This window comes from Mustela erminea, chromosome 2, assembly GCF_009829155.1.
Source record: "Mustela erminea isolate mMusErm1 chromosome 2, mMusErm1.Pri, whole genome shotgun sequence".
NCBI lineage: Eukaryota > Metazoa > Chordata > Mammalia > Carnivora > Mustelidae > Mustela > Mustela erminea.
The window spans coordinates 16,119,673-16,145,035 of NC_045615.1; the positions used below are offsets into that span (position 1 = coordinate 16,119,673).

The 25,363-nt window shown below is 45.1% G+C and overlaps 1 protein-coding gene across 2 annotated transcripts in view; it reads right to left on the reverse strand.

Moving 5' to 3' along the window:
• SCARA3 (scavenger receptor class A member 3) overlaps positions 1–25,363 on the reverse strand; it is a 50,522-nt gene that overhangs the window by 12,831 nt on the left and 12,328 nt on the right. Inside the window, exons 2-5 of one of the 2 annotated variants that reach the window (XM_032332341.1) lie at positions 18,177–18,275; positions 16,846–16,965; positions 13,237–13,335; positions 11,054–12,097 (exon numbers count right to left, since the gene is read on the reverse strand). In XM_032332341.1, the coding sequence (XP_032188232.1) occupies positions 11,054–12,097; positions 13,237–13,335; positions 16,846–16,965; positions 18,177–18,275 (1,362 nt within the window). Of the gene's footprint in view, positions 1–11,053; positions 12,098–13,236; positions 13,336–16,845; positions 16,966–18,176; positions 19,113–25,363 lie in introns of those variants that run through there. The other variant, XM_032332340.1, reaches the window with a different exon arrangement.

The window sequence follows — 25,363 nt, forward strand, 5'->3', positions numbered from 1 at the left end:
GGGTTTTCAACAGCCTCTTTGGGGCTGGAGTTCAGGACTGCCAAGATTCAGGAGGAAAGGAGGCTGTGTGTGCAATTGCCGTAAAGAATGGAGAAGGGGCAGAGAATTCAAACAGGACGTTCAGCTTCATTCAGTGGTGCTGGCGAGACAATAAATAGAGTTTAAGACCAATAAGGTGGTAGGGACCTAGTAAACAGTCCTCCAGGACCATGCATAGTAAGCACGAGTGTGTCAGAAATAGGTCAAGTGTCAGAGCAGCTGGGTGGCACGGTTGGTTAGGTGTCTGACTTGATTTAAGCTCAGGCCCTGATCTCAGGGTGGTGACACTGAGCCCCGTGCTGGGCTCTGTGCTGGGTGTGGAGCCTGCTTAAGATTCGCTCCCTCCGCCCCTCTGCACTTGAGTGCACGCATTCTCTCTCTCTCTCTAAAAAAAGAAAAAAATAGGCCAAGTGTCACCTTCCTTGCCCCCCCTTAGCTTCTAGTCTTGTTTATGCTTTCATTATGCATTCACTGAGCAAATGTTTCCTGAGTGCCTTCCAAGGGCAGGCATTCTGCTGGGTTTTTGGTCATTGAGACAAGGATCCCATCAACAAGCAAATTAGATTCAGAATCATCCTGAAATTGGGACACATTTTTACAGTTTACAAAAACTTGTTCATACCCATTGCTGGCAATGATACTCATGGCTACCCCACAGCATATAAGTAAGGCAGGTATTAATGTTCCTATTTGTAGATGAGGGAAACTGTATTGAAAGTAGCCAAGAGCCTTGTCCAAGGTCACTCATCTAATAAGCAACGATGGTTTCCTGTCTCCAGTTCCCTAGCGACAGTCCCAGCACAGACACTGTCTATCACAGACACAGAAATCATCCTACAGAATAGGAAGAGGGAACAATCTTATGGGAGGGACAAAGACTACGGAAGTATCACAGGCTTTCTGTTGAGCAAATGGAGCTAAAAGGGTCTCAAAGACGAGCTGGTCTTATCCTTTCTCTTACAGATGAAGAACAAAAACAAACAACAGAGGCTTGGGACGATGAAGTGATTCTGTCTACAGACTCAAAGCAAATTTAAAAGTCAGACTCCTCTCCCACATCATTTAAGAGTCCAGCCCTTCAGTCCGCACTCAGCACCTCCCCGCTGGCTGTGGTCCCTGCTGTCTTACCCCCTGTATTCTGGAGAGCAGCTGAGCTCCAGCCAGGGGGAGACCTCACTGCCAGTTCCAACATGAGAGGCTGGCAGCACCTGTCTGTTCAGGAAAGAATGAGAAACAAGTTCCTTTAGGAAGGGATGTACATTTTGTACCTGAAATTCTCTTGCTGATGAGAAAGTATTTACATGTGCTGCTGCTTTAACAAACCAAGAGGAATGTAGACAGACGTGCAGGAACAAGAGTTGGAAGTGGCTGAAACAAATGTGCCACCTTTCTCGCCCACTAAGATGAGGTGCTTGGATGAGAACGCTGCCATTATCAGGACACGAGCAGATATAAACTCCCATGACTCTAACTGGGTAGTACTTAGAATGAGGCTCCCCTCCAACACTTTGAGTATCATCACCCCTTTCTTCACTCTCCAGCCCACACCTCTACACCTGAGAGGAAAGTACCAAAAAGGTATCCTCAAGCTCATGCTCTCAGTGCCTCTTCTTCAGGCTGGACACTGGACATGTGCATCTCAGAGCCACGACAAGGGATCAGTTTTTAAAATCATAGGGTGCCCTTGAGTTCGTGCCTTCACCCTCCCCAGTCTCAGGTTCCCTTTCTGTAAAATAAAGACACCGACTCCTTGATGTTGCCTGTCTACTATACAAAGGTGGTTTTGAGGCTGCAATGAAACAAAGTGTGTGAATGTGCTTTGACATTGCGAAAGCTTTGTATTCCACTTGTTCTTGGGCTCAATCCAACGAAAATACAATATGACCAGAGAATGAACCGCAAGAACTACCTAGTAAGGCCTTTGCTGGAAGAACGCATCCTAGAGATTGTATCCTAGAGATTGTATCCTAGAGATACATATTTTAGGTAAAATACTGAGGGAAGATTTCAGTTACCCAAGAAACACTCAGTACCTGGCTTTGTTGCAAAAATATGACAGCAGGCAAACAAGACCTACCCCTACCCAACATCACCAATCTAGAGTAAATAAAAAAAACAAAACCCTAGTGTCAGTAGAAATGCTCACTAATATAAAATAAGGGCAATATATGTTTGAGATTAAATGTTAAAGCAAAATAGAGGCTGGTTCCAAGTCTGTGCTCTGCAGAGAGAACAGAGCTGTCTAGGATCATGGGACCCTCCCTTCTTCCTGAGGCTTCTAGCCTTCTTCATCCTTGGAGCTCCCTAGGTTATCAGGCCCAGATGTTTAGCCCCCAAACTGCAAACCATAAATTCTGGAACTGCCATATCTCAGTAGCTAACTAATTCTTTTATCTACAGCCAAGACTAGTTATATTTGCAGGTTGAACATTCTTCCCATCAAGACACATGCTTCCTCGGGAAGGGTTCAGGGAACCTGGGTATAGCCATCCAGATTCCTAGTGTAAAAGAATCCCGATTAGGAGTTCTTTTGGACTCTTTTGCAAGACAAAAACTGTTGGGTCTACTGCTGTGAAGAAGTAGAATGAAAAAGTAATAGTATTTGTTAGGGATTGAATTGGGTCCCCTCAAAATTCATATTCTGAAGTCCTAACCCCCAGTACCTTGGAATAAGACTTTCCTTGGAGACAGAGTCTTCACTGAATCAATTTTAAATGTGGCCACTAGTTAACCCCAAATCCAATATGACTGGTATCTTTATGAAAAGGGAAAACTGGAAACTGAGAAAGACATGCACAGAGAGAAGATGAAGAGACCCAGGGTGAAGCTGGCCACCTACAAGCCAAGGCCTAGAACAGAGGCTCAGAGCCCTCGGAAGGGACCAACCTTGATATCAGACTCTGGCCTCCAGAGTTGTGAGACAATACATTTCTGTTCCTTAAGCCTCCTAGTCAGTAAATACTTTGCATCAGCAGCCTGAGCAGATGAATACAGTCCTCATCTCACAATGAACTTCTCATAAGCAGAAGCCATAGAGCATTTCAAGTGAACTGAAGGAGTGGGCCAGGGAACCCCCCTTTGATATGGAATCTAGGGGTAAGGTGGGGATGGAGGTACCCTGAGGGGAAGATGAGGTCAGCCCCTTGCTGGGGAAACTGATGGGGAGTAGACAGGAAAAGCCCATAGCAAAGACACGGAACAGCCTGGGGAGAAGGAAAGGAGAAGGCCATTCAAGACAGCTTGCGACTTTGGATCTCAACTGCCTTGAATTTGAATCCTGTTTCCATTCCTTGATAGGTGTGTGAGCCTGGCTAGACCTCATGTGGCATCTAGTTCTTCACTGCAGGCTTTTTGGGTTCACAGTTTCAGAGATCCTGGGCATTAAAGAAAATAATGTATATGCCCTACGCTTTCCCCAGGACCTTTGCATGTATTGCTCCCTCCACCTGGAACTCTTCTGCTCATCTTCTGCTGACTCTATTATACCTAACTTATTCTTCCCTCTTTCTCAGGTCTGATTATTAATGTCATATGTCAAATTGACTAGGCCATGCAGTGCCCAGATATTTGGTCAAACTTTATTCTGGGTATGCCTGTGAGGGTGTCTTTGGATGAGATTAATATTTGAATCAGTAGACTGAATAAATCCCCAATGTGGGTGGGTCTCATTCAATCAGTTGAAGGCCTTAATGGAACAGAAAGGCTAAAAGGGAACTCCACCTGTCTGACTACTTCAAACTGGGACATCTGCTCTTTCCTGCCTTTGGGTTTGAACTGAAACACTGGCTTTTCTTGGCTCTTGACCCTGCCAGCCTTCAGACTGCAATGACACCATCAGCTCTCCTGGGTCTCAGATTTTTGGACTCAGAATATAATGCAACCATTGGCTCTTCAGGTCTCCTGTTTGCTGACTCACACTGCAGATTTTGGGCTTTCCTTGCTTCTATAATGTGTGAGCCAACTCCTTCAATTCCTTATAGTAAATCAATATCTCTTTTCAGAGATCTTAATGGACACAGGATATATATATCCTGTTGGTTGGTTCTGTTTCTCCAGAGAACCCAGGCCAATATAGATTTTGGTACCAAGAGTGATTTTAAAGGAACACAATATTAAACATGAGTTTTCTAAGTTGATCTGGGGTTTCTGGAATTGACTCTCTAATCTAAGATTTAAAGATGCTAATGACTTTATTTCTAAGTAGTAAAGGCAGTCTAATGGTCCAAGGCATATGTGATAATAGAGAAATGAAAAGTACTGGGGACTCCTCATGAACCACTTATGAGAGGCAAGGGTCTGGGTGCCCATGTGTATGATACTTTCAAACACTTTTTATCAAAATAATGAGTATAATGAGGATTGGTTGCTCCTAGTGTTACTGGACAAAGTGGGGAAAGAAAAGATTGGGCTTGGGATTCAAATTCCCAGCTCAAGTGTTACATAAATGACCTGCAATCTATGTCTGCCCTTATCTCCTGTAGCTAAAGGGATGAAATTGTTGAAAATCTAACATACCTTATCCTGTGACTGGCTGAATTGCAATGCAGGTCGAATTCCCAGCTTCCCGGGGAGTCTACTGTTAAAATAAAGGCTTTGACTGGGAAGGAATGAGATCCTGAAAGTTGGATTGGGGGTATATGGGAAGACCCTGATGGATCTGGGGACACTGGACCCCTAAATTATGATGAGTCATCTTTGGCAGTGGAAGCAGTTTCTCCACCCCCAGTATAAGTGACTTCCTGAGGCACCTGGGCTACTCAGTTAAGCATCTGACTCAGGATTTTTGACTCAGGATTGTGGGACTCAGCCCCTCACTGGACTCCATACTCAGCAGGGGAGTCTGCTCGAGATTCTCCCTCTCCCTCTGCCTCTCCCCACTGTACTCTCTCTCTATATATAAATAATAAACAAATAAATCTTTTAAAAAATGACCTCTCAACCTGTGTCTGAACCTGCCTTGCCTGAGGAGAGGACAGTGGCCTCCCCCATTGCCAAGCAAGACAATGCTGATTCTCCTGAGAACCCACCTCCCCATCCCTCTTTGCTTCTAGACCTATAACTAGACTCAGTTCTCAGCAGGACCCTAACAATGAGGTAAAGTATGGCCCACAAGGAGGTGTGCTATACCCCAAAAGAATTGCCTGAGTTTTCTAATTCGTACAGATAGATATCTGGGGACTACTTGTGGTAGTGAATACTAAAGGTGTGGGATAATGGTGGAAGAAACATAATGTTGGATCAGGCAAAATTCATTCACAGGGGCTGACTAAGCAGAGATTTTCTAAATAATGTTGCATCTTGGGGAATTAGAAAGAGTCTAACAGTTTGTTTGTTTCATTGGCTGAAGCATGGGCAAAAAGACCCACAGGGAGTGAGTGAAAAATACTGGGTCTGCCTTGATTTCATGTAAAGAAAGGGATCCAGGGGCGCCTGGGTGGCTCAGTGGGTTAAGCCGCTGCCTTCGGCTCAGGTCATGATCTCAGGGTCCTGGGATCGAGTCCCGCATCGGGCTCTCTGCTCAGCAGGGAGCCTGCTTCCCTCTCTCTCTCTGCCTGCCTCTCCATCTACTTGTGATTTCTCTCTGTCAAATAAATAAACAAAATCTTTAAAAAAAAAAAAAAAGAAAGAAAGGGATCCAAAGACAGGGAGGGTGGGATTTTGGAGTGGGTTTATCCTCCGAGACCCACTCACCCACCCTGGGAAGATCCAGAAGACACGACTTTCACCATGACTATGAGAAATATACCTGTGAGGAGAGTCTTAGAATCCTTGAAGAGCTCTACGGTCATTCGTTGTAGGCCAGACCTTGCAGGGAGAAGTGCAGTCTCCGAACTGGGAAACCAACCACAGTGACAGTAATTGGATCCTGGGGTGGCAAATACCTAATTGTGGCACTCAACTGCCTAAGGCAAGGAGAGCCTGGGTACCATAATAGATAGCAGAGTCAGTGCAGTGATGGGGATAGGCCGACATGCACAGACCCATGGTATTGGCTAGTTGGTCATAGTGTGCCTAGAGGTGAAACAGATAGGAAGCCTATGAAATTCTAACTTGTTCTGGATAAGCAGAGAAATTCTAGGTCAAGTGAACAAAAGTCTATCTGAATTATAAAAACAGTCATGGCTTCTCCTCAGACTTGAGGCAGTTTACAAACCCAAAATGACTTAGATGAAAGGGAAGCTGGGTACCCTTGAGGAAGGACCCCAGTACACATCAAATATTTATATTAATTTTCCCAGCCTTTCCCAAAAGGACCTACAGTTTTTTACCAAGATAACTGTGCACTAGGGAAAAGGAAATAATCAGCCTTTTGGGGGAACTACCACACACTGGCTCTGAATGGACACTGATTCCGGGAGACCCCAATCCCCCTGTGGCCCTCCAGTCTGAGCTGGGGGCTTATGGAGGTCAGGTGATCAATGGGGTTTTAACTGAGGTCCATCTCACAGGAAGTCCAGTGGGCCCCTGAATCCATCCTGTGGTTGTTTCCGTGGTTCTGCATTGTATAACTGGAACAGACATGCTGAGAATCTGGCAGAACCTCACATTGGTTCCTTGATCCATGGAGTAAGGGATATTATGGTGGAAAGGCCAAGAGACACTGCCTCTACCTAGGAAAATACTAAAACCAATGCAATCCTGCATTCCTGGAGGGACTGCAGAGGTGAGTGCCCCCACCAAGAACCTGAAATTTGCTGATTTGGCCAGTGCAGAGGACAGGTGGACCATGGCAACAGTGAATTTTCATAAGCCGAACAAGGTTGATTCCAACTGGTGGCTGCTGTACCAGATGTAGTTTCATGGCCTGAGAAAATTAACACATCCCTGGGATGCAGCTATTGATATGGGAATTGTTTTGTTGTTGTTGTTGTTGTTGTTTTTCCATACCTGTTCATAAGGCCCTCCAGAAGCAGTCTGCTTCCGGCTGACAAGACCAGCAATACACCTTCACTGTCCTGCCTCAGGGGATTTCACTGCTCCAGTTCTATGTCATACTTCAGTTCACAGGGAACTTGATCTCCTTTCCATGATACTGATGATATCATACCAGTTGAACCTAGTGAGCGAGTAAGTAGTAGCTTGCTCTTTGCAAGACATTCATGTGTCGCGGGGGACATAAATATGACAAAAATTCAAGTGTCTTTGGGGCACCTGAATGGCTTAGTCGGTTTAGTGTCTGCCTTGCGCTCACATCATGATTTCAGGGTCCTGGAATCGAACCCTGCTTCGGGCTCCCTGCTCAGTGAGGAGTCTGCTTCTCCCTCTCTCTGCTCATGCTTCCTCTGTCTCTCTCAAATAAATTTTAAAAAAATTTCAAGGGCTTTCTACCTCAGTAAAATTCTTAGTGGTCCAGAGATGTGGGCATGTTGAGATATCCCTTCTAAGGTGAAGATTAAACTTTCATTTGGCCCCTCCTACAATGAAAAAAGAGGCATGCCTAGTGGGGGCAATGTACACATCTTCCTCACTTGGGTGTGTTACTCCAGCCCATTTACTGAGTGACCTGAAAAGGTGCTGGCTTTGCGTGGCACCCAGGACAAGAGAAGGCTCTGCAACAGGTCTGGGCTATGGGGTAAGCTGCTTTGTCCCTTGGGCCATATGATCCTGCAGACCCAATGGTGTTTAACATGGCAGTGATGGTAGGGATGCTGTATGGGGCCTTTGGGAGACCCCTATAAATGAACTACACTATAGATCCTTCAGATTTTGGAGCAAAGCCATGCCATCCTCTGTGGGTCACACTATTCTCCTGTTGAGAAACAGCTCTTGGGCTGTGATAGGGCTTGGGTAGAGACCAGATGCTAGCCATGGGCCACCAAGTTACCATGACACCCGAGTTGTCCATCTGAACTGGGTACTTCCTGACCCACTGAGTTACAAAGCTGGGCATACAGAGACACATTCCGTCATCCAATGAAAGTGGTATATATGTAATCAGGCCTGAGCAGGCCCTGAATGCACAAGTTAAGTTACAGGATAAAGTGGCCCAATAGCCATGGTCCCTACTTCTACTATACTACCATCTCTCTCCCAGCCTACACCTATGGAATTATGGGGAGTTCCCTATGACCAGCTGGTGGAGGAAGAGAAGATTCTGGCCTAGTTTACAACTATGGCCAATTCTTTGGCTGGATGGTCAGGGACTTAGAAGAAACACGACTGGAAAACTGGTGACAAGAAAATTTGGGGAAGAGTTATGTGAATAATCCTCTCTGAAGGATGAAGACATTTGTGTCCTCTGTGAATATTCTCTAAAGGGTGAGCTCAGCAGGGGTGGATTCTAACAATCAAGTGGATATAGCATGACCTATAATGTGAGATAGTCACAGTATCTAGTCAGCCTTCTTCTCCAGTCACCCCTGTCATCCCCCAATGGGCTCATGAACAAAGTGGTGCTGGCGGCAGGGATGGATTTTGTGCACAGGGTCAGCAACATGGCCCTCCAGTCACCAAGGCCAGCCTGGCCATGGCTCCCACCAAGTCCCTAATTTGCCAACAGCAGAGACCACCAGCCCCATTCTACAGGGTGGTCAGCCAGCTACGAGCTGACAGGTTAATTACACTGGACGGCTTCCATCATGGAAGGGGCAATGTTTTTTCCCTGCTGGAATAGGAACTTACTCTGGATATGTATTTGCCCTCCCTGCATGAAGTGCTTGTGCCAAAAAATGCCATACAGAATGCATTATCCGTCATCATGGTATTCCCTGATATTCCAATGTAGCATTGCTTCTGATCAAGGAAACCACTTTACAGCAAATGAAGTACAACAACGGACCCATGATCATGGAATTCACTGGTGTGACCATGGTCCTCACCACCCTGATACAGCTGGCTTGACAGAAGATTGAATTGTCCTTTGAAGACTCAGTTCCCGAGCTAGCTAGGTGGCAATATCTTGCAGGGCTGTATACGGTCTGAATTAGTGTCCAATATATATGGTGCTATTTCTCTGATAGCCAAGATTCACTGGAACTGGGATCAAGGGGTGGAGATGAGAAAGACACCACCCACTATCACCCCTGGTGACCTACCAGCAAAATGTTTGCTTCTTATTCCCACAACCTTATGCTCTGCTGGCTTAGAGATCTTAGCTCGAAAGGAAGGAATGTTTCTGCCAGGGATACAACAATGACTCCATTGAACTGGAAGTTAAGACTGCTGCCTGGTCACTTTGGGCTTCTCAGACTTCTGAATTAGTAGGCAAGGAAGAAGATATTGTGCTGATTGGGGTGGCTGATCCTGACTACCAAGGAGAAAGTGGACCAGTACTCTACAATGGACGTAAGGGAGAGCATGTCTGGAATTCAGAAGATCCCACAGAAGGTCCTGAAATAAATACAGTGGAAAACTACAATAGCCCAGTCCAATCTAGGTAGGACCTTAGATCAGGAATGAAGGTTTGGATCACCTCACCAGGTAAAGAACAACCAGCTGAGGGGCTTGCTGAGGACAAAGAAAATACACATGGGTCATAGAAGGAGGACGTTATAAATAACAGTCATGACCATGTACTCCTTGTCAAGAGTATTTCCTCCTTGGCCTGTTATAAATATATAAATATAAATGCATAGAGCAAGTATTTTTGCTTTCTTCCCTTTCTTATCCTCTTATCATGTAACATAAAACATAAAATAAATTGACTTTATACCACAGGATTTAAATATTGTTAACTTTATGTCATAGTATTTAAATTATGAGATATCAAAGGGAAAAGTAAATATCTCTCAAGGACTTTACCTTCTTTTCTGGGGAAAGGGTTAGTGTGGTTTTGGTTGTACACAGGATACTCGCATCATGAGTATTAGGCAGAATTGTAACCTTCTTAGTATCCCTATTTGGAGATTAAGTATGATTTAAGGATATGTGCATGGGTGCCAAGTTGATCTGTGGAGGTTAATTTTATGTGTCAACAGGACTGGACCACAGAGTGGCCAGACATTTGGCCAAACATTATTCTGGTTGTGTCTGCAGGGGTGTTTATGGATGAGACTAACATTTTAAACTGGTACTGAGTAAAATAGATTGCTCTCCTAATGTGCTGGGCCTCATCTAAGCAGTTGAAGACCTAAATAAAACCAAAGACTGACCCTTCCGTAAGTAACAGAGAATTCTCCTGCCTGGTAGTCTTCACACTGACCCAACACTTCCTCCTGTTCTACAGCAGCTTCTGGCCTTCCGACTCAAACCGGGACATTAGCTGAGCAGATTTTGGACTTGTCGGCCTCCTTCATTACATGAGCCAATTTTTAAAATAGTTTCTCTCTCTCTCTCATAGGTTCTGTTTTTCTGGAGAACTCTGGCTAATTCAGGGGTGAGATGAGAGTAAAAGATAACATCAGAGTGATGGGCATCCCGAGGGACAGGTGGCTGTACGCCCCTGCGATCGGGTGGGAAGGGAGAAAATGAGAAAACAGAGTTTCCAAGACGAGGGCTGCCTATTTCTCTGTGTAGACCAGATCAAACAAATCCACATATGAAAATCCAGTTTTGTATGGCAGGCAAAGTTAGGAGCCCCAGCATCTTTACAAAGAGGTTTGTAAGTACAGTAGTCTTCCCTTATCTGCGATGGCTATGTTCCAAGAACCCCCTACACAGCCTGCTTTTTCCTATATATACTTTTCTATGATAAAGTTTAATACATATAATAGGCATTACATGAATATTGTCTCCTCTCAAAATATCTCCAATACTGCATTTGCCCTTCTTGTGACGCCCTGAGGTGATAAAATGCCCAAGTGATGAGAAGAATAGCAGTGAAGGACTCAGCCACTGCGATGTAGCATTAGGCTACCACTGACCTTCAGAGGATACCTCATTAGGAGCATGAAACCACAGATAACAGCGGGGTGGGGGGACTTACTGTGTTTTTTAAAGCTTCCAGTTGCGCTAGGCATTTGCTACCGGATTGTATGAGCCTACCAGGATTTTTGCTGGAAACTTCTGTGTCAGGCGAGATTACCACGGCCCTCTGGGAGCTCTGTAACAGATGTGGTCCAGGTCTGGCTCTTACCTCTTACGATGGTCACGTTGCGAAGGATTTCTCCATGCTGCGTGTCCACAGCCTTCATCTCCTCCACGATCATGGAGAGGTTGCGGACGTTGAAGTCCAGCCGCGCACTGAGCAGGCTGAAACGCTCCCGGAGCAGGTCTGTGGTGCCCAGCATGAGAGAGACGGACTTGTTCAGGTAGTAGAGCTCCTCGGCATGCGTGTGGAAGCCCAGCGTGCAGGAGAGCCGCACATCATCCAGGTACTTGAGCATGCTGTGCACGTGGTTGTCGGTGGCATTGATGTTGGTGAAGATGGTGCTGATCTCGATCTCGTGTGACGCCATGCGTCCTTCCAGCGTCTCAAACCTCTCCACAGTGCGGTTCTGGGCATAGCGGGTGTGGTACTGCAGATCGTGCATGTTCTCCTCGTGGTCGTCCAGGAAGGACGAGATGTTGTCCAGCTGCAGCTGCAGGCCCATGACCTGCAGCACCAAGTCGTGCGCGCTCTCAGCATTCTGGCTGATGCGCTGCGAGGAGACCCCCAGGGTGGCCTGGATGTTCTTGACCGCTTCTCCGGTCTTGGCTGAGATGGTGCGCAGGCCGCTGAAGAGCCGGGTGTAGTTCTGCCAGTCGGTGACCATCTTCTGGAGGGTCAGGGTCTCCTCATCAGTCTTGCGCTGGATCCCGTGGATCCACTCCGAGGTCTGCCCCACAGTGAAGTTGATCTGGTGGACTGTAGCCTTGACGTCATAGCAGTCCTGGGTGAGGTCCTTCAGAGAGAGGTCCAGGCCGGCCGTGGTGGCCTGCCAGCCTCTCACCTGGGCAAGAAAGAGCCCCAGAGACTGGTTGACCTGGTGGATGGAGAAGGAACAGCTGCCCATCTCCTGGGAGATCTGACTGCTGGTGGTGGAGAGCAGCTCGTGGGTCTGAGAGGTCTGGTCCAGCTGTACCTCCTGGGCCAGGAGCATCTTCTGAATTCCCTCCAGCTCCTCCTGCAGTTTTCTGATTTCTTGCTCCAGCTGCCCAGCCTCGTGGCAGAAAGAACAGTTGTTTGGGGCTTTCAGATCTTCAGGGGAGAGGGACAACATTTTGAGTTGCTGAAGGATCATGGGACGAAAGTTTCTTCTTTACATATTTCGGAGCATAATGGATTGTCAAGTGGCTTCCTGATCCCTCTTCCTATCCTAAGCCTGCTATGAAAACCTTTTGAAAAAGCCTTACCATCTCTATGAAATATTATTTTACCAAATGTCTTTACTATGACATAAAATGTAGAACTGGGGACATTTTTTCCATCTCACCACTGAATTCTTGAGAATATAGCTTCAAAACTTTTCTAAGGTTGCCAAGAACCACCCATTTACATTTTGTCTTAAAATTTCTCCAAATATTTTTGTACTTATTATCGATAAACTTATGGGGGAAAGATGGTACGGGGATTATTTCTCCCTGTGACAGACGAGAAATGAGGCACAGAGAAGAGGTTTGCCAAATTTATCACTCAGCTAGTACTTTATCTTTCTGTCATGGTTGACCTCCTTTACCCTTTCTATTGTGGCTCCTTCTGTCTCAGTCTTGGAACGAGAAGATCCCTGGTTAAAGCAGGAGATAGCATCATGACTTGGTAGCATACGGTAGGGTAGGGTAGACTTGTCAAGAGACTTTGGAAGATCTTAAAAATAATTTCAGGGTGGCTGGGTGGCTCAGTTGGTTAAGCATCTGACTCTTGATTTTGGCTCAGGTCATGATCTCAGGGTCCTGGGATGCAGCCCTGCATTGGGTTCCCTGCTCAGCAGGGAGTCTGCTTGTCTCTCTTTCCCTCTCTCTGTCCCTCGCCTGCATGCACTAGTGCTTTCTTTCTTTCTCAAATAAATACATAAATCTTTTTAAAATAATCATAATCTCAGATACATGAGAATGACTGAGGAACGGACTTTCTTTGGGTTCCTTCTCTACCTGTAGGCTCGGGCTAGATCTGTACCACATAGAACACTTGGCTCCAGACCTGGGTGGATCTCAGGGCAGCAGCCCTCTTTGAATGGACAGGGAGGCAGGGAGTCATAGCTGTCTTTTCCCTTGTGTCTCAAAGGTTGGTGAAGGATGTCCTATTTCAGGCCACCATGGCCCGAGGGAGCACTCAGCCCTCCCCCATTATTACTGGTCTTCCATCACACTCATGTGCACATCTGGACATGGGACACTTACCCAGTCCTTGGAGGTTTTCCTGCATAGACAAAAGTTTCTTGTCATAAATGGCCTGGGCCAGGGAGATGTCTTCTGAGAGAGAGTCCACTTTCCTGAAAACTGTATGGGAAATACAGATGAGAAGATGGGGCAGGGTCTTAGCTCAGAGAAACAGCAGTCATTTGTTGAGAAGGTGTTTTTATCAACCTCTCTGCCACCAAAACCATTCACCCTTTTATGGGGCTTTTCAGTGGTGGGAAGGGAAGATGCTTCTTATGGCCAGAGTTTGTCACACATTCCTTAAAAACACAGATCTACATCTATATAGCTCCCTTAAGTGTTTCTATGTATGGATATATATACTTGTGTGTATATATGTATGTGTGTGTGTGTGTGTGTGTGCACACACACGTGTATCCACCTCCACATTTAAAACTAGGTCTGACCACAAGATAGAATAGAATAAGGAAAATTAAGAAGAAAATACAAAAAGAGTATAAAAGTTATTCTTAATCCTACGACTGAGAGACAATAGCCATCAATATCTTCGTGTATCTGTTGGACTCTTATCTCCATAACCATTCTGTAGCTACATAGATATATGTATACTTTTTTAGAAAACAACAACAGGAATCCGGAATGTTTGGACTATTTCATCTATTTTATTCCAATTTTCTTCGCTGATATAATGTCATGGACATTTTCCTATTGAGGTTTAAATCACTTTAGGATCATTACTTTTAATGTCTGTATCATACTCTGTATAAATGACTCAGCAATTGTATAAAAGTCCCCTGTGCTTGGCGGACACTTCTGAGTCTACAAATAAAACTTGGTGGGTAGATATGAGTAACAGTTATTCCTAGAAATAATCCTTATATTTGATGGTTTTATGTATATGGTTATTCTCATAGGATAAATTGCTTGAAGCAGAATTAATGGGTTAAGGAGTTGGACACATGTTGCCAAAGTGACCCCTAGGAAAGGTTTTACTGGTTTATACCAGCTTCTTAGGGGTCAGTGCTGGCCTGGGTTTAGAGAACATCTGGGCATCAACAGGATCCCTAGCTTTCTCTAGCAAGTGCCTGGCTAGACAGGGAGGTAAGAGGAGAAGACGGAGTAGACGGATGTTTCCCACAGAGCCTATGAAAGTAAGTGTGGGGGTGGAAACAGATCTACCAAGAAAGCTGGGGAATGTAACTTCTGTTCCACATTTGCCTCAGATCTTTTGGGTGTCTTCAGGCAAGGCAGTTAATTTTTCTGCAGCCCAACTGAATCATCTGTAAAAGGAAAGTATGAAGCTAGATGACTTCCAATGTTCTTCTCAGCTCCAAAATGCCACGATTCCATTTTGTTTGAATCTCTGGGCTTTCATTAACATTGTATATCTCAGAGCTGCTGAGACTTAATTAGCAGCAGTGATATAGTGAGAGACCCTAGGAACAGTTCAGTGCCTTCTTTTCCACCAGCACCTAGAGTTTATAGTATTTATTATTCCATTTGAGTCTACCCCAAATTAAAATTTCTTATATAGATGGCGGGGAACGGAGGTGTAGAGACTCTGAATGACTTTGATTCGTATCCTAATGCTTTGTAAAGTCTACCCCCAAGCCAGTAGCCAAGGGTTCATTCATATAATTCACCCTGTTCACTTCTTCGCTGAGCGTTTCATGATCCATAATTACATATTTTTTGTTTACCATTTTCCTTATTTTTTAGATCTTATTTTTTTCTCATCTTTTCAAAATTGTCTTGTAACGTATACTATAAGGAGAACATATGTGTAATTTATAAATAAATAGGCGTATTTCACAAGTGTAAGATGATTGTTTTTTTTTCTTTTCAAATATTTAAGTATAAACATTTTCAAACAGAGGAATCAAGGCTTGGACAGTGACTGTCTTACTTGTACAACTGGCAGTCGTGTGTCTACTGACTACATTCTATAATTAACATTTTACTTGTATTCACTTCATTGTACATCTGCCATTTTACCTTTTTATCTGTTCATCAACCCATCTACTTTTTTGACACATTTTAAATCAAACTTTTTACCAATGGGTACACAGTCAAAAAAGGTTCATAGATTATTGGTCTAGGCTAAGGGCTGGCAAAGCAGGATCTATATGTCGCATCTGACCCAAGGTCACTTTGTTGGAACAAAGCCATCTCCATTTAGTACATACATATTGTGTCTGGCTGCTTTTGCTTTACAACGGCAGAGTGGTTTTGACAAAGACCATGTGTGGCCCGTAAATCCTAAAAAATTTACTACCGAAACCTTTACAGGCAGTCTGCCAAACCTTGCTCTAGATTATGAGCTCCATAAACAGGGCCCATGTTTTATGAAGCAGTATAAGCCCCATGCCTAATGCAGTTCTCGGCTTATAGTATGCATGCAACAGGTACCCGATTAAAGGAGTAAGTTGAACTTCCAAGTACCTTTGAGGAAGACAGATTCTACTCAACCTCCGGACTTTATCCTCAGTCCTGACCATAATACCTTGACTACAACTGTCTGCATATATACTCCCAAATCTCTAGTCTCTATTTGACAAGTATTACTGAGCACCTGCCAACCAGGTCAGGACGTGCCAGTTCTGCTCTAGGGACTTGGGACGACCAGGGTGGAGGCAAAAACAAAAAGGAAGCTCAATTTTCTCTCTGGATTCCGCAAATGCTCTCCTTACCCCCCAGTTATTATGATCTTCTGCTCATTCACTCTGGGTCTTAGGGCAAATCCTTTCACCTTCCCAGATACATGGAATGAGGCCGGCCTTCCATTTCAGGGCTCGTTGAGATGATTTGTAGATGTCATGTAGGTGACGATGCCTGGCACCTGGTGGGCACCCCATCACCGCCCATACCCGCTGAAGGGCGTCGGTGCCTGTGTTCCTCTCTGGGCTCAAGCCTGTGGCTGCTGGAGCTTTATTCATGGTCTTGCGGGTGCGGAGAGCTGAGGACCCGTGAGGCCTGGCCAGAACAAGACTGGGGAATTTCCCTGATGTCCAATTTGCTACTTCAGAATGGTGGACAGCCAATTTGGTTCCCTCCATGTAACATAATCTGTTAGCATCCAGAAGGCAGAGGCTGACTGAACCCGGCCGTGAGCTATCATCTGGGTTGGCTCCCATGGTTGTACAATGGGCGTGTATGACAGCCACCACACTCCAGGTCCCTGGCCTTCACTGGCAGGACTCTGTTCTAACAAGCAAGGTCCTAGTGAGACTCAGGGATTTGCATTTTAACAAATACTGGGAGTGATCTTGATGCAGGCAGGCATCCAACCTCACTTCGAGAAACGCTCACAAAGACCATGGAAGAGGCTTCAAAAATGCCCGGTGCAAGGATCTCAGCCCTGGATATACTTACCACACACCCGATATTTTTTCAAAACTCGCAGGTAATTCTAACATGCAGCTGAAACTGGGAACCACTGGACTGGTCCTGTCCTCTCCTCTTACCAGAAGGAAAACAGAAGTCTCGAGAGGGGAATGCCTTGCTCAAATCCACACAGCTACTTACTGACCGGAAATCAGAGGCTGGTCCTTGAAGTCTGAATCAAGTATGAAGATTCCCCTGTCAGAAGGATGCTGGACCACCCCGGGGCTGCGGGGCGCCTGCACTCACCTAGAGAGGCCAGCACGGCCACGGCCACCAGGAGCAGGGCCAGGAAGAGGTAAAGAATTCGCACCGATGTGTGCAAAGACAGGTTCTTCTGGCAGCGGCTGCAGCGGGGCCCCGGCCGGCCTGTTGGGGGACAAAGGAAACCAGTGACTGAGGCTGCAGGTTGAGGGTCAGGTTCATGTCTCTGCTCTGAACGGTCTCATCCCATCTCAAACCAGTCTCAGAAAGGGAGATGTTCTCCATCCTCATGCCTGCCCATCTCACCATGTTCCCTCTAGGTTTTAGCAATAGAAGAGACCAGAGTCGGGGTCTTCAAAGAACGCCCCCCTGCCACCATTCTCTCTGAGGGCAATGTCAATGAGCCCAGGGTGTAAGGAAATACCTCTTCCTGACACATTGGCCTTATCGTGGTCCACAACATGGGGCAGCCAGCCTTGTTTTACCCTTGGGTGACCAATGTGTCCCAGTGTACCTAGGGTTTTCTGGACTTCAGCTTTGGAAAATCTCCTCTTGTGGGAATTCCTCAGTATGGGACCAACCAGTTGCACACCCTAGGAAACCCTTCAGTCCCCAAACTTGTCAGGTGACAAGGAGTACTCCTGGAAATGGAACGAATGGTTGCAGTCCACCAGCTGGGGCCCCTAATATGGAAGAAGAAGGAAGCCAGGTGTTCTTGACTACTCTTGCATGTGGCCAAGGTCCAGTGGGAATGCCACTGTGAAATTGTTGTGATATTTCTAAGGCAGATTCGACTTCGGCTGCACATTATGAGTACTGGGAACGTTGAAAACTCCAGATGCCCCTTTCATACTCCAGACCAAAAGGAATCAGGATTTCTGAGGGCTGGTCACAGGCTTCCTGGGGTGGTTACAATACGCAGTGCCAGCTGAGAACAGCTGTGTTAATCCACACCAAAACCCACTGAGACGCCCTCCTCTACGTAACGGTTCAGGTGGCATTGGTTTCTGAGATTATCCAAGTGCCAAGCTGGGTCCTGTAGGCCAAGGGGATGAGCCACTTGGGTGATAAGGGATATGATGAAGGGGACAGTTCTGGTCCAGTTAGAGGACAGGCCCTGGGGAGATGGCAGAGGTCCCTGACTGGTCTCAGGAGGAGCCCTGAAGACAGATTTCACTTGTGTCAACTTTGACATCATCTGTACCCATGCAAATCCGTGCATGGTACCCGCACCCGAGACCCATGCAAATCTGTCCTTCCACCCTCCATGGAGTAGTGGGGAAAGGACAATCATGATTCTGAAGCCATGTGGAGAGATAAGTCACCAGCCTGAGGATGGGGACAAGGAGGTCGGGGGCAGCCCGCAGGGCCCTTACCTTCTTGTGTGCATGGGAAGGTCGGCATGTCCTCATCGTCACCAGCCAGCTCCTCTTCTGTAACACACAACGCATCTCCATCGCCAGTGGCCGACCTCACTGTGATGGAGCCAGGGCTGTCAGACCCAGTGTGGGAACTTGGAGCCACACCCACCCCTTTCCAGCTGCTGCAATCCCCACACCCAGGGCCCATTCCAGTCTTTGAATCCAAGTCAGCCCTCTGGAGCTCCAGGTGACCAGACAGTAAGCAGAGGAGAAGGGAAAAGAGATAAGAACAAGAGACTGAGGATCCTAGATGTCCCAATGCCTGTGGGTAAGGAGAGTTTATGATCTCACACAAGCTGGTAAAGATACAGAGGCCAGCTCAATTGCATAGTCTCTGCACCTTGCTCAAACCCTCAGGGTGGAGTGAGAAAGAATAAGAGCTGGTTGTTTGATCCAGCCCAGCATCCTTCTGTTTGCTGGCTCGTGGTAACGCAAGCAGAATTCCTTTGCTGCAGGGTCAGGGATGAATCTGCAAGACTCTGCATCCAGCCCAGCTGGGAGCTGCCTAGAGGAGGGAGCAGGAGCGAAGACGGTAGGAGCCAATCCCAGACCTCCGCCTCACACACTGCCTCATCTGGGACCTGATGGTGCAGAAGGGACCATGGGAGGAGGTCTCCTGTGTTCCCTGAATAAGACCTAGTGATGGAATCCCCCATTCAGAAGAGTGCTCTTGGATACCTCATAACTCCTCCTCCTTACAAGACCTGGTCTTTTGTAAATGATGAGGAGAAGGATGCCCAAAATAGGCAAAGGGAGCCAAATTTCCACGTGGGTGCTTAAGAATTGTGCTACTTTTGTCCTGGGAAGTGTGTGGGGGGTTGGGGTATGTGCAAGCTGATCATGACAACCGAATTCCTGGGAGATATCTGTCGAGGGGATTTTTTTACAAGTATGCCTCAGGATGTCTGGGTGGCTCAGTGGGTTAAGAGTCTGCCTTTGGCTCAAGTCATGATCTTGGGGTCCTGGGATTGAGCCGCACATTGGAGGGGGGAGTCCCTGCTCAGCGGGGAGCCTGCTTCTCTCTCTACCTCAGCCTCTTCCCCTGCTTGTGCTCTTTCTCTCTCAAATAAATAAATAAATAAATAAATAAAATAAAACAAAATAAAATAAAATTATGCCTCAAAATCCAGAGGCAATAAAAGAAAAAAAAAGAGATTCATTTGACTGCATGAAAATGCTTTTGCATGACCACAAAAAGTCATTGGCAAACTGGGAGAAAATATTATACATATTATAGATAAAGTGCTAATATGGAATGAATTCAGTAGTCACAAATCAATGTATAGAAATCTATACAAAATCAATGTATAGAAATCTACTGCATTTTTTTTTTTTAAATGTAGGCTCCACACAGACTGGAACTTGAACTCATGACCTTGAGATTGAAACCTGAGCTGAGATCACAAGCCACCCAGACACCCCTGCTGCATTTCTATACACTAATAATGAAGCAGCAGGAAGAGAAATTAAGGAATCAATCCCATTTACAATTGTGCCCAAACCAGGAGGATACCTGGGAATGAACCTAACCAAAGAGGTGAAAGGCCGATACTCTGAAAACCCTAAAACCCTGTTGGAAAAAATTGAGGAAGACACAAAGAAATGGAAAGACCTTCCATGTTCATGGATTGGAAGAACAAATACTGTTAAAATGTCTATACCAGCCAAAGCAATCTACACTTTTAATGCAATCCTTATCAAAATACCAAGAGCATTTTTCACAGAACTAAAATTAACAATCCTAAAATTTGTATGAAACCGTGAAAGACCCCGAATAGTCAAAGCAATCTTGAAAAGAAAAACAAAACTGGGATTATCACAAAGCTATAGTAATCAAGACAGTATGGTACTGGCACAAAAACAGACACATAGATCAAAGGAACAGAACAGAAAACCCAGAAATAAACCTACAATTATATGGTCAATTAATTTTTGACAAAGGAGGAAAGAATACGCAATGGGAAAAAGAGTCACATCAACAAATGGTATTGGGAAAACTGGACAGCTCTTGTAAAAGAATGAAACTGGACCATTTTCTTATACCATACACAAAAATGCATTCAAAACGGATTAAAGACTTAACTGTGAGATCTGAAATCATAAAAATCCTAGAAGAGAGCCCAGGCAATAATTTCTCTGACATCGGCCATAACACATCTTTCTAGATTTGTCTCCTGAGGCAAGGAAAACAACAGCAAAAATAAATTATTGGGACTACATCGAAATAAAAACTTCTGCATGGCGAAGGAAACAATCAACAAAAGTAGAAAACAACCTACAGAATGGGAGAAGATATTTGCAAATGACATATAAGATAAAGGGTTAGTATCCAAAATGCATAAAGAATGTATCAAGTATGTACTTATAATGTATAAGTATGTAATGTATAATGTATAAAGAATGTACTCAATACCCAAAATATGAATAATGCCATTAAAAATGGGCAGAACACATAAACAGACACTTCTCCAAAGGAGACATCCAGACAGACAATAGACACAAGAAAAGATGCTCAACATCACTCATCATCAGGGAAATGCAAGTCAAAACCACAATGAAATATCACCTCATACCTGTTGGAATGGCTATTATCAAGAAGACAAGAGGTAACAAGTGTTGGGGAAGATGTGGAGAAAAGGGAACACTTGTGCCCTGTTGATGGGAATGCAAACTGTTGCAGTCACTGTGGAAGAGTATGGAATTTCCTCAAAAATCGCCCAACTGTGGAAAGAGCCAAGATGTCTTTCAACTGTGAATGGCTAAAGAAGATATGGTCCATATATGCTATGGAGTATTATGCCTCCATCAGAAAGGATGAGAGTACCCAACTTTTGTATCAACATGGACGGGACTGGAGGAGATTATGCTGAGTGAAATAAGTCAAGCAGAGAGAGTGTAGTATCATATGGTTTCACTTACTTGTGGAGCATAAGGAATAACACAGAGGACACTGGGAGATGGAGAGGAGAAGGGAGTTGGGGGAAATCAGAGGAGGAGACAAACCATGAGAGACTGTGGACTCTGAGAAACAAACTGAGGGTTTTGGAGGGAAGGGAGTGCGGGGTTGGGTGAGCCTGGTGGTGGGTATTAAGGAGGGCACATATTGCATGGAGCACTGAGTGTGGTGCATAAACAATGAATCTCCAAACACTAAAAAAAATAAAATTAAATTAAGTTGTTAAAAAAAAGAAAAAAAAATACAATTACGCTATGACCTTATGCTCCAGTAATCACATTACTGGGTATTTACCCCCAATATAGAAAAACACTAACTCAAGGGGATACATGCATCCTGATAATTATTACAGCATTATTTACAATAGCCAAATTATGGAAACAGCTCAAACATCCATTGAGAGATGAATGAATAAAAAAGATGTGATATACATATCATGGAATATTATTCAGCCATAAAAAGAATGAAATCCTGCCATTTGTAGCAACATGGATAGACCAGAGAGTATAATGCTAAGAGAAATAAGTCTACCAGAGAAAGACAAATGCCATATGTTTTCATTTGTATGTGGCATTTAAGAAATAAAACAAATGAGGTGTTCCTGGGTGGCTCAGTTGGTTAAGCATCTGACTTGAGCTCAGGTCATGATTTCAGGGTCCTGGGAATGAGACCCACATTGGGTTCCCCGCTCAGAGGGGAGCCTGCTCCTCCCTCTCCCTCTCCCTCTGTCCCCCAACTTGTGTGCTCTCTCTCAAATAAACAAAATCTTTTTTTTTTTAAGAAAGAGGTCCCCTAAACAAATGAAAAGATGTTCAACTTTATTCACAAGATAAATGAGATTTTTGATTTTTAAAGAATTTTTATTTATTTTTTTTTAGAGGTGGGGGAGGGACAGAGGGAGAGGGAGTGAGAGAATCTTAAGGATGCTCCATGATGAGCACAGAACCTGACGTGGGGCTCAGTCTCACAACCCTGAGACCATGATCTGAGCCGAAATCAAGAGTCAGACACTTAAGTGACTGAGCCACCCAGATGCTCCACAGTAAATGCAATTTAAAACTATGATGTGAAATCATTCTCACCTGTCAGATTGGCAATAATGCAGAGGTTGACAATATACTCCACTAGCCAGGCTACGGGGAGTTGGGGTGAGGATGCATATGGTCCACACCTGGCGGAGGGGAATTTAACATACACATTTGCCCTTCAACCCCACAATCACACTTCCATGAATTTATCCATAACATACACCTCCAACAATCTGAAAACATATATGACAAAGCTATTCATGGCGGGATTATTTGTAATTGCAAAAACTGTCTTGTATTGCAAGAACTACCTAAATGTTCAACTATGGGGAATTGGTTAATATATTATAGTTATACATACACAGTGGGACTCTCTGCAGCTATACAAATGAATAAGGAAATCTCTATTCACTGACATGGAGTCATTTCGAGGGCATATTAAATAAAAACAGCAAAATGCAGAGAAGCATATGTAATATGCTACCTTTTTTAAGAAAGAAGCAAAAATAAGACAACATGCATATATCTGCTTATCACAAATTTGCTTTTATACTTTATCTAACCTACAGTGTTACCGTCGGCCAACGCTCGCCTCTGCAGATTTCCTTTACTCTCTGGCACAGGAGCCAATCTAAAGTCAATGTGTCGCATTTCATTGTCTTGTCTCTTTCACCTTTATTGACTTTCATGATTGATATTTTTGGAAAGGACAGCCCCTTCCCACATACTTTTTAAGGTAACCATCCTCACTTTATGTTCTTCTCATGCTTGCTCCTGATTGGATTGGGGTTATGTCTTCTTGGCCAATAAACTGCACACACAATGGTGTGTCCTGCTCCAGCTGTCACATCTGGAGGCACGCAGTGTCCGTCTGTCCCTCAGAGGTGATGTTCATTTTGATCACCTGGCTGAGGTGTTGCCTGGTTTCTCCGTGAAGTAATTACTAGGGTTTTCCCCTTCCCTCAGACTAATAAGTCATCTGTAAGGAGACACGTGTGTACTGCTCTTCATAAAAATTTACCCTAAAGGTAGTATCTGTTTATGATTCTTTACTGTGATGGCTGCAAAGTGCTGATTTTCCAACCCCAGGACTACTACAAGAAACATCCCTTCCTTTTTTCCTCCCCAGCTGCTTAGAACTCCGTCACCATCATGAACAACACAGTAACCATCCAGACTAGGAAGTTCATGACCAACTGACTACTTCAGCGGAAACAAATGGCCACTGATATTCTTCATCAGGAAAGGCAACCATATCTAAGACAGAAATTCAGGGAAAATGTAGCCAAAATGTACCAGACCACACCATACATCTTCTTGGTATTTGATTCAGAACCCATTTTGGTGGTTGTACGACAGAGGGGGATTTCCTTGACTTTTGCCAGGTGCCAGGGGAACTACCAGTCTGGGACCACAGCAGTTTGAGTGATTAAATTGGGTTGCCTAAGTATGCACAAGGAATGTAAACTGGACTCCGGGCCCATGTGAGGGCAAGCCTGCATTTAGCTGGCACAGCACTTTCCACTCTCTGGACTCTCTGGAGACATCCAGTTTCCTAGTCGCTCTCTGGCAGGTACATCCCCCTTCCTCCAACCTCTTGCTCCTCTCCTTCCCTTTTTTCCAAGAAGCAGACTAGATGTGGGGGAGCTTCAAAAGCTTTAGCCAGAGGTATAGGCATTGACCCATCAGAAAAGACTGGGGGAAAACACACAAACCAACAAAATAATGGCTATTCCAGGGTTTCACAGGGTGACACATGTGGCAGGCTTTCTTGTGGGGGTCTTCAGGTCCACTGTCCCCCTCTTTGTGCCATTCGCAGCCTTGTTCCTCCTACTCCCAAGACTCTAGGTTCCGGACACCCAGATTCTGTCTTTGTTGACCCGCGGGTTTCAGCTCCTAATTGGGATTTTTTTTTCTTGGTCTTCAGAACTTCCTCAGTTTTCTTTCAACTTCAGCTATGCATTTGGCCATTCGCTTGGTATTTACTACATAAGCTTCATAACCCAAGCATGTTTTAAGCTGGGGACCCTAAGGGTAAAAGCATGAAGTTCTGTTTTTCTTTCTTCCCTTTTTTAATGTGTTCAAAATTGGGGGCCTGTCTTGTGGCAATCTTCACAACAACCCTATACACTTTACAGTCTAAGGGGTGCCTCGGTGGCTCAATCATTAAGCGTCTGCCTTTGGCTCACTCATGTCATGATTCCAGGGCCCTGGGATCAAGCCCCACGTGGGGCCTTGGGCTCCCTCCTCAGCGGGAAGCCTGATTCTCCCTCTCCCACTCCCCCTACTTGTGTTCCCTCTTCCACTATCTCTCCTTCTCTATCTAACAAATAAGTAAAATCTTTAAAGTATCACTTCTATGGACAAAAAGACTGAAGTTCAAAAAAGTTAAGAATGTTGCTTAACAGCACACAGAATGTGCGGTGAAGCTGAGATCTGAATTCGGAAATCTTTTCTGCCATGCCTACTGCCTTCTCAGAGAAAAGAGCAAAGGTCCCACAGGTGCCAAGAAACTTGGCTTCTGTAACGAGGGAGTGGCTAGAAGTGCAGGGGGCTGGTGCTAACTGAGCATGCGATGGGGGCTCATGGGCTCTGGCCATGACCTTGAGGCAGGCTGAGTGGCCTGGAGACCTCATTTTCCAAACGCTGTGCAGTTGTGACCACTGATCAAAAAGGGAGCCAAGAGGCAAAGTGGGCAAGGACCCTAGGTAAGTAAAGGAGCCGAGAATGAGCTCAGGAGGTGAGGGATGAAGATAAACCCAAGTTAAAGATGCCATCATCATTGCCAAGAATGCCTTCTGCTTGTCCTCTAGGTCACAGCTTAGACGTCACTTCCTCAGTGGCCTTCCTTGAGCTTCCCAACTGGACCCATCCCTTGTTAGAGATAACTTGGGCATGGTCTGTGTCCTCCTGCTGTAGAAGGCAATCTATCTCTTATTATTTATTCTGCAGCTCTTTTCCCCAGTGTTTAAATCTGAGGGCAGGGAATGTGCCTGTCTTGTTCTCTGCTTTACCCAAAGACCTGAGGGCAGTGGATGGCACTGAGAAATTGCTCAACAAACACAACTGTAAATGAATCTATGATTTTACACTATGCTTCCCAGTCCTAAGCTTGTCTATGCTTGATGTGGGATCCACGGGAAGCTTGGTCAAGAGAC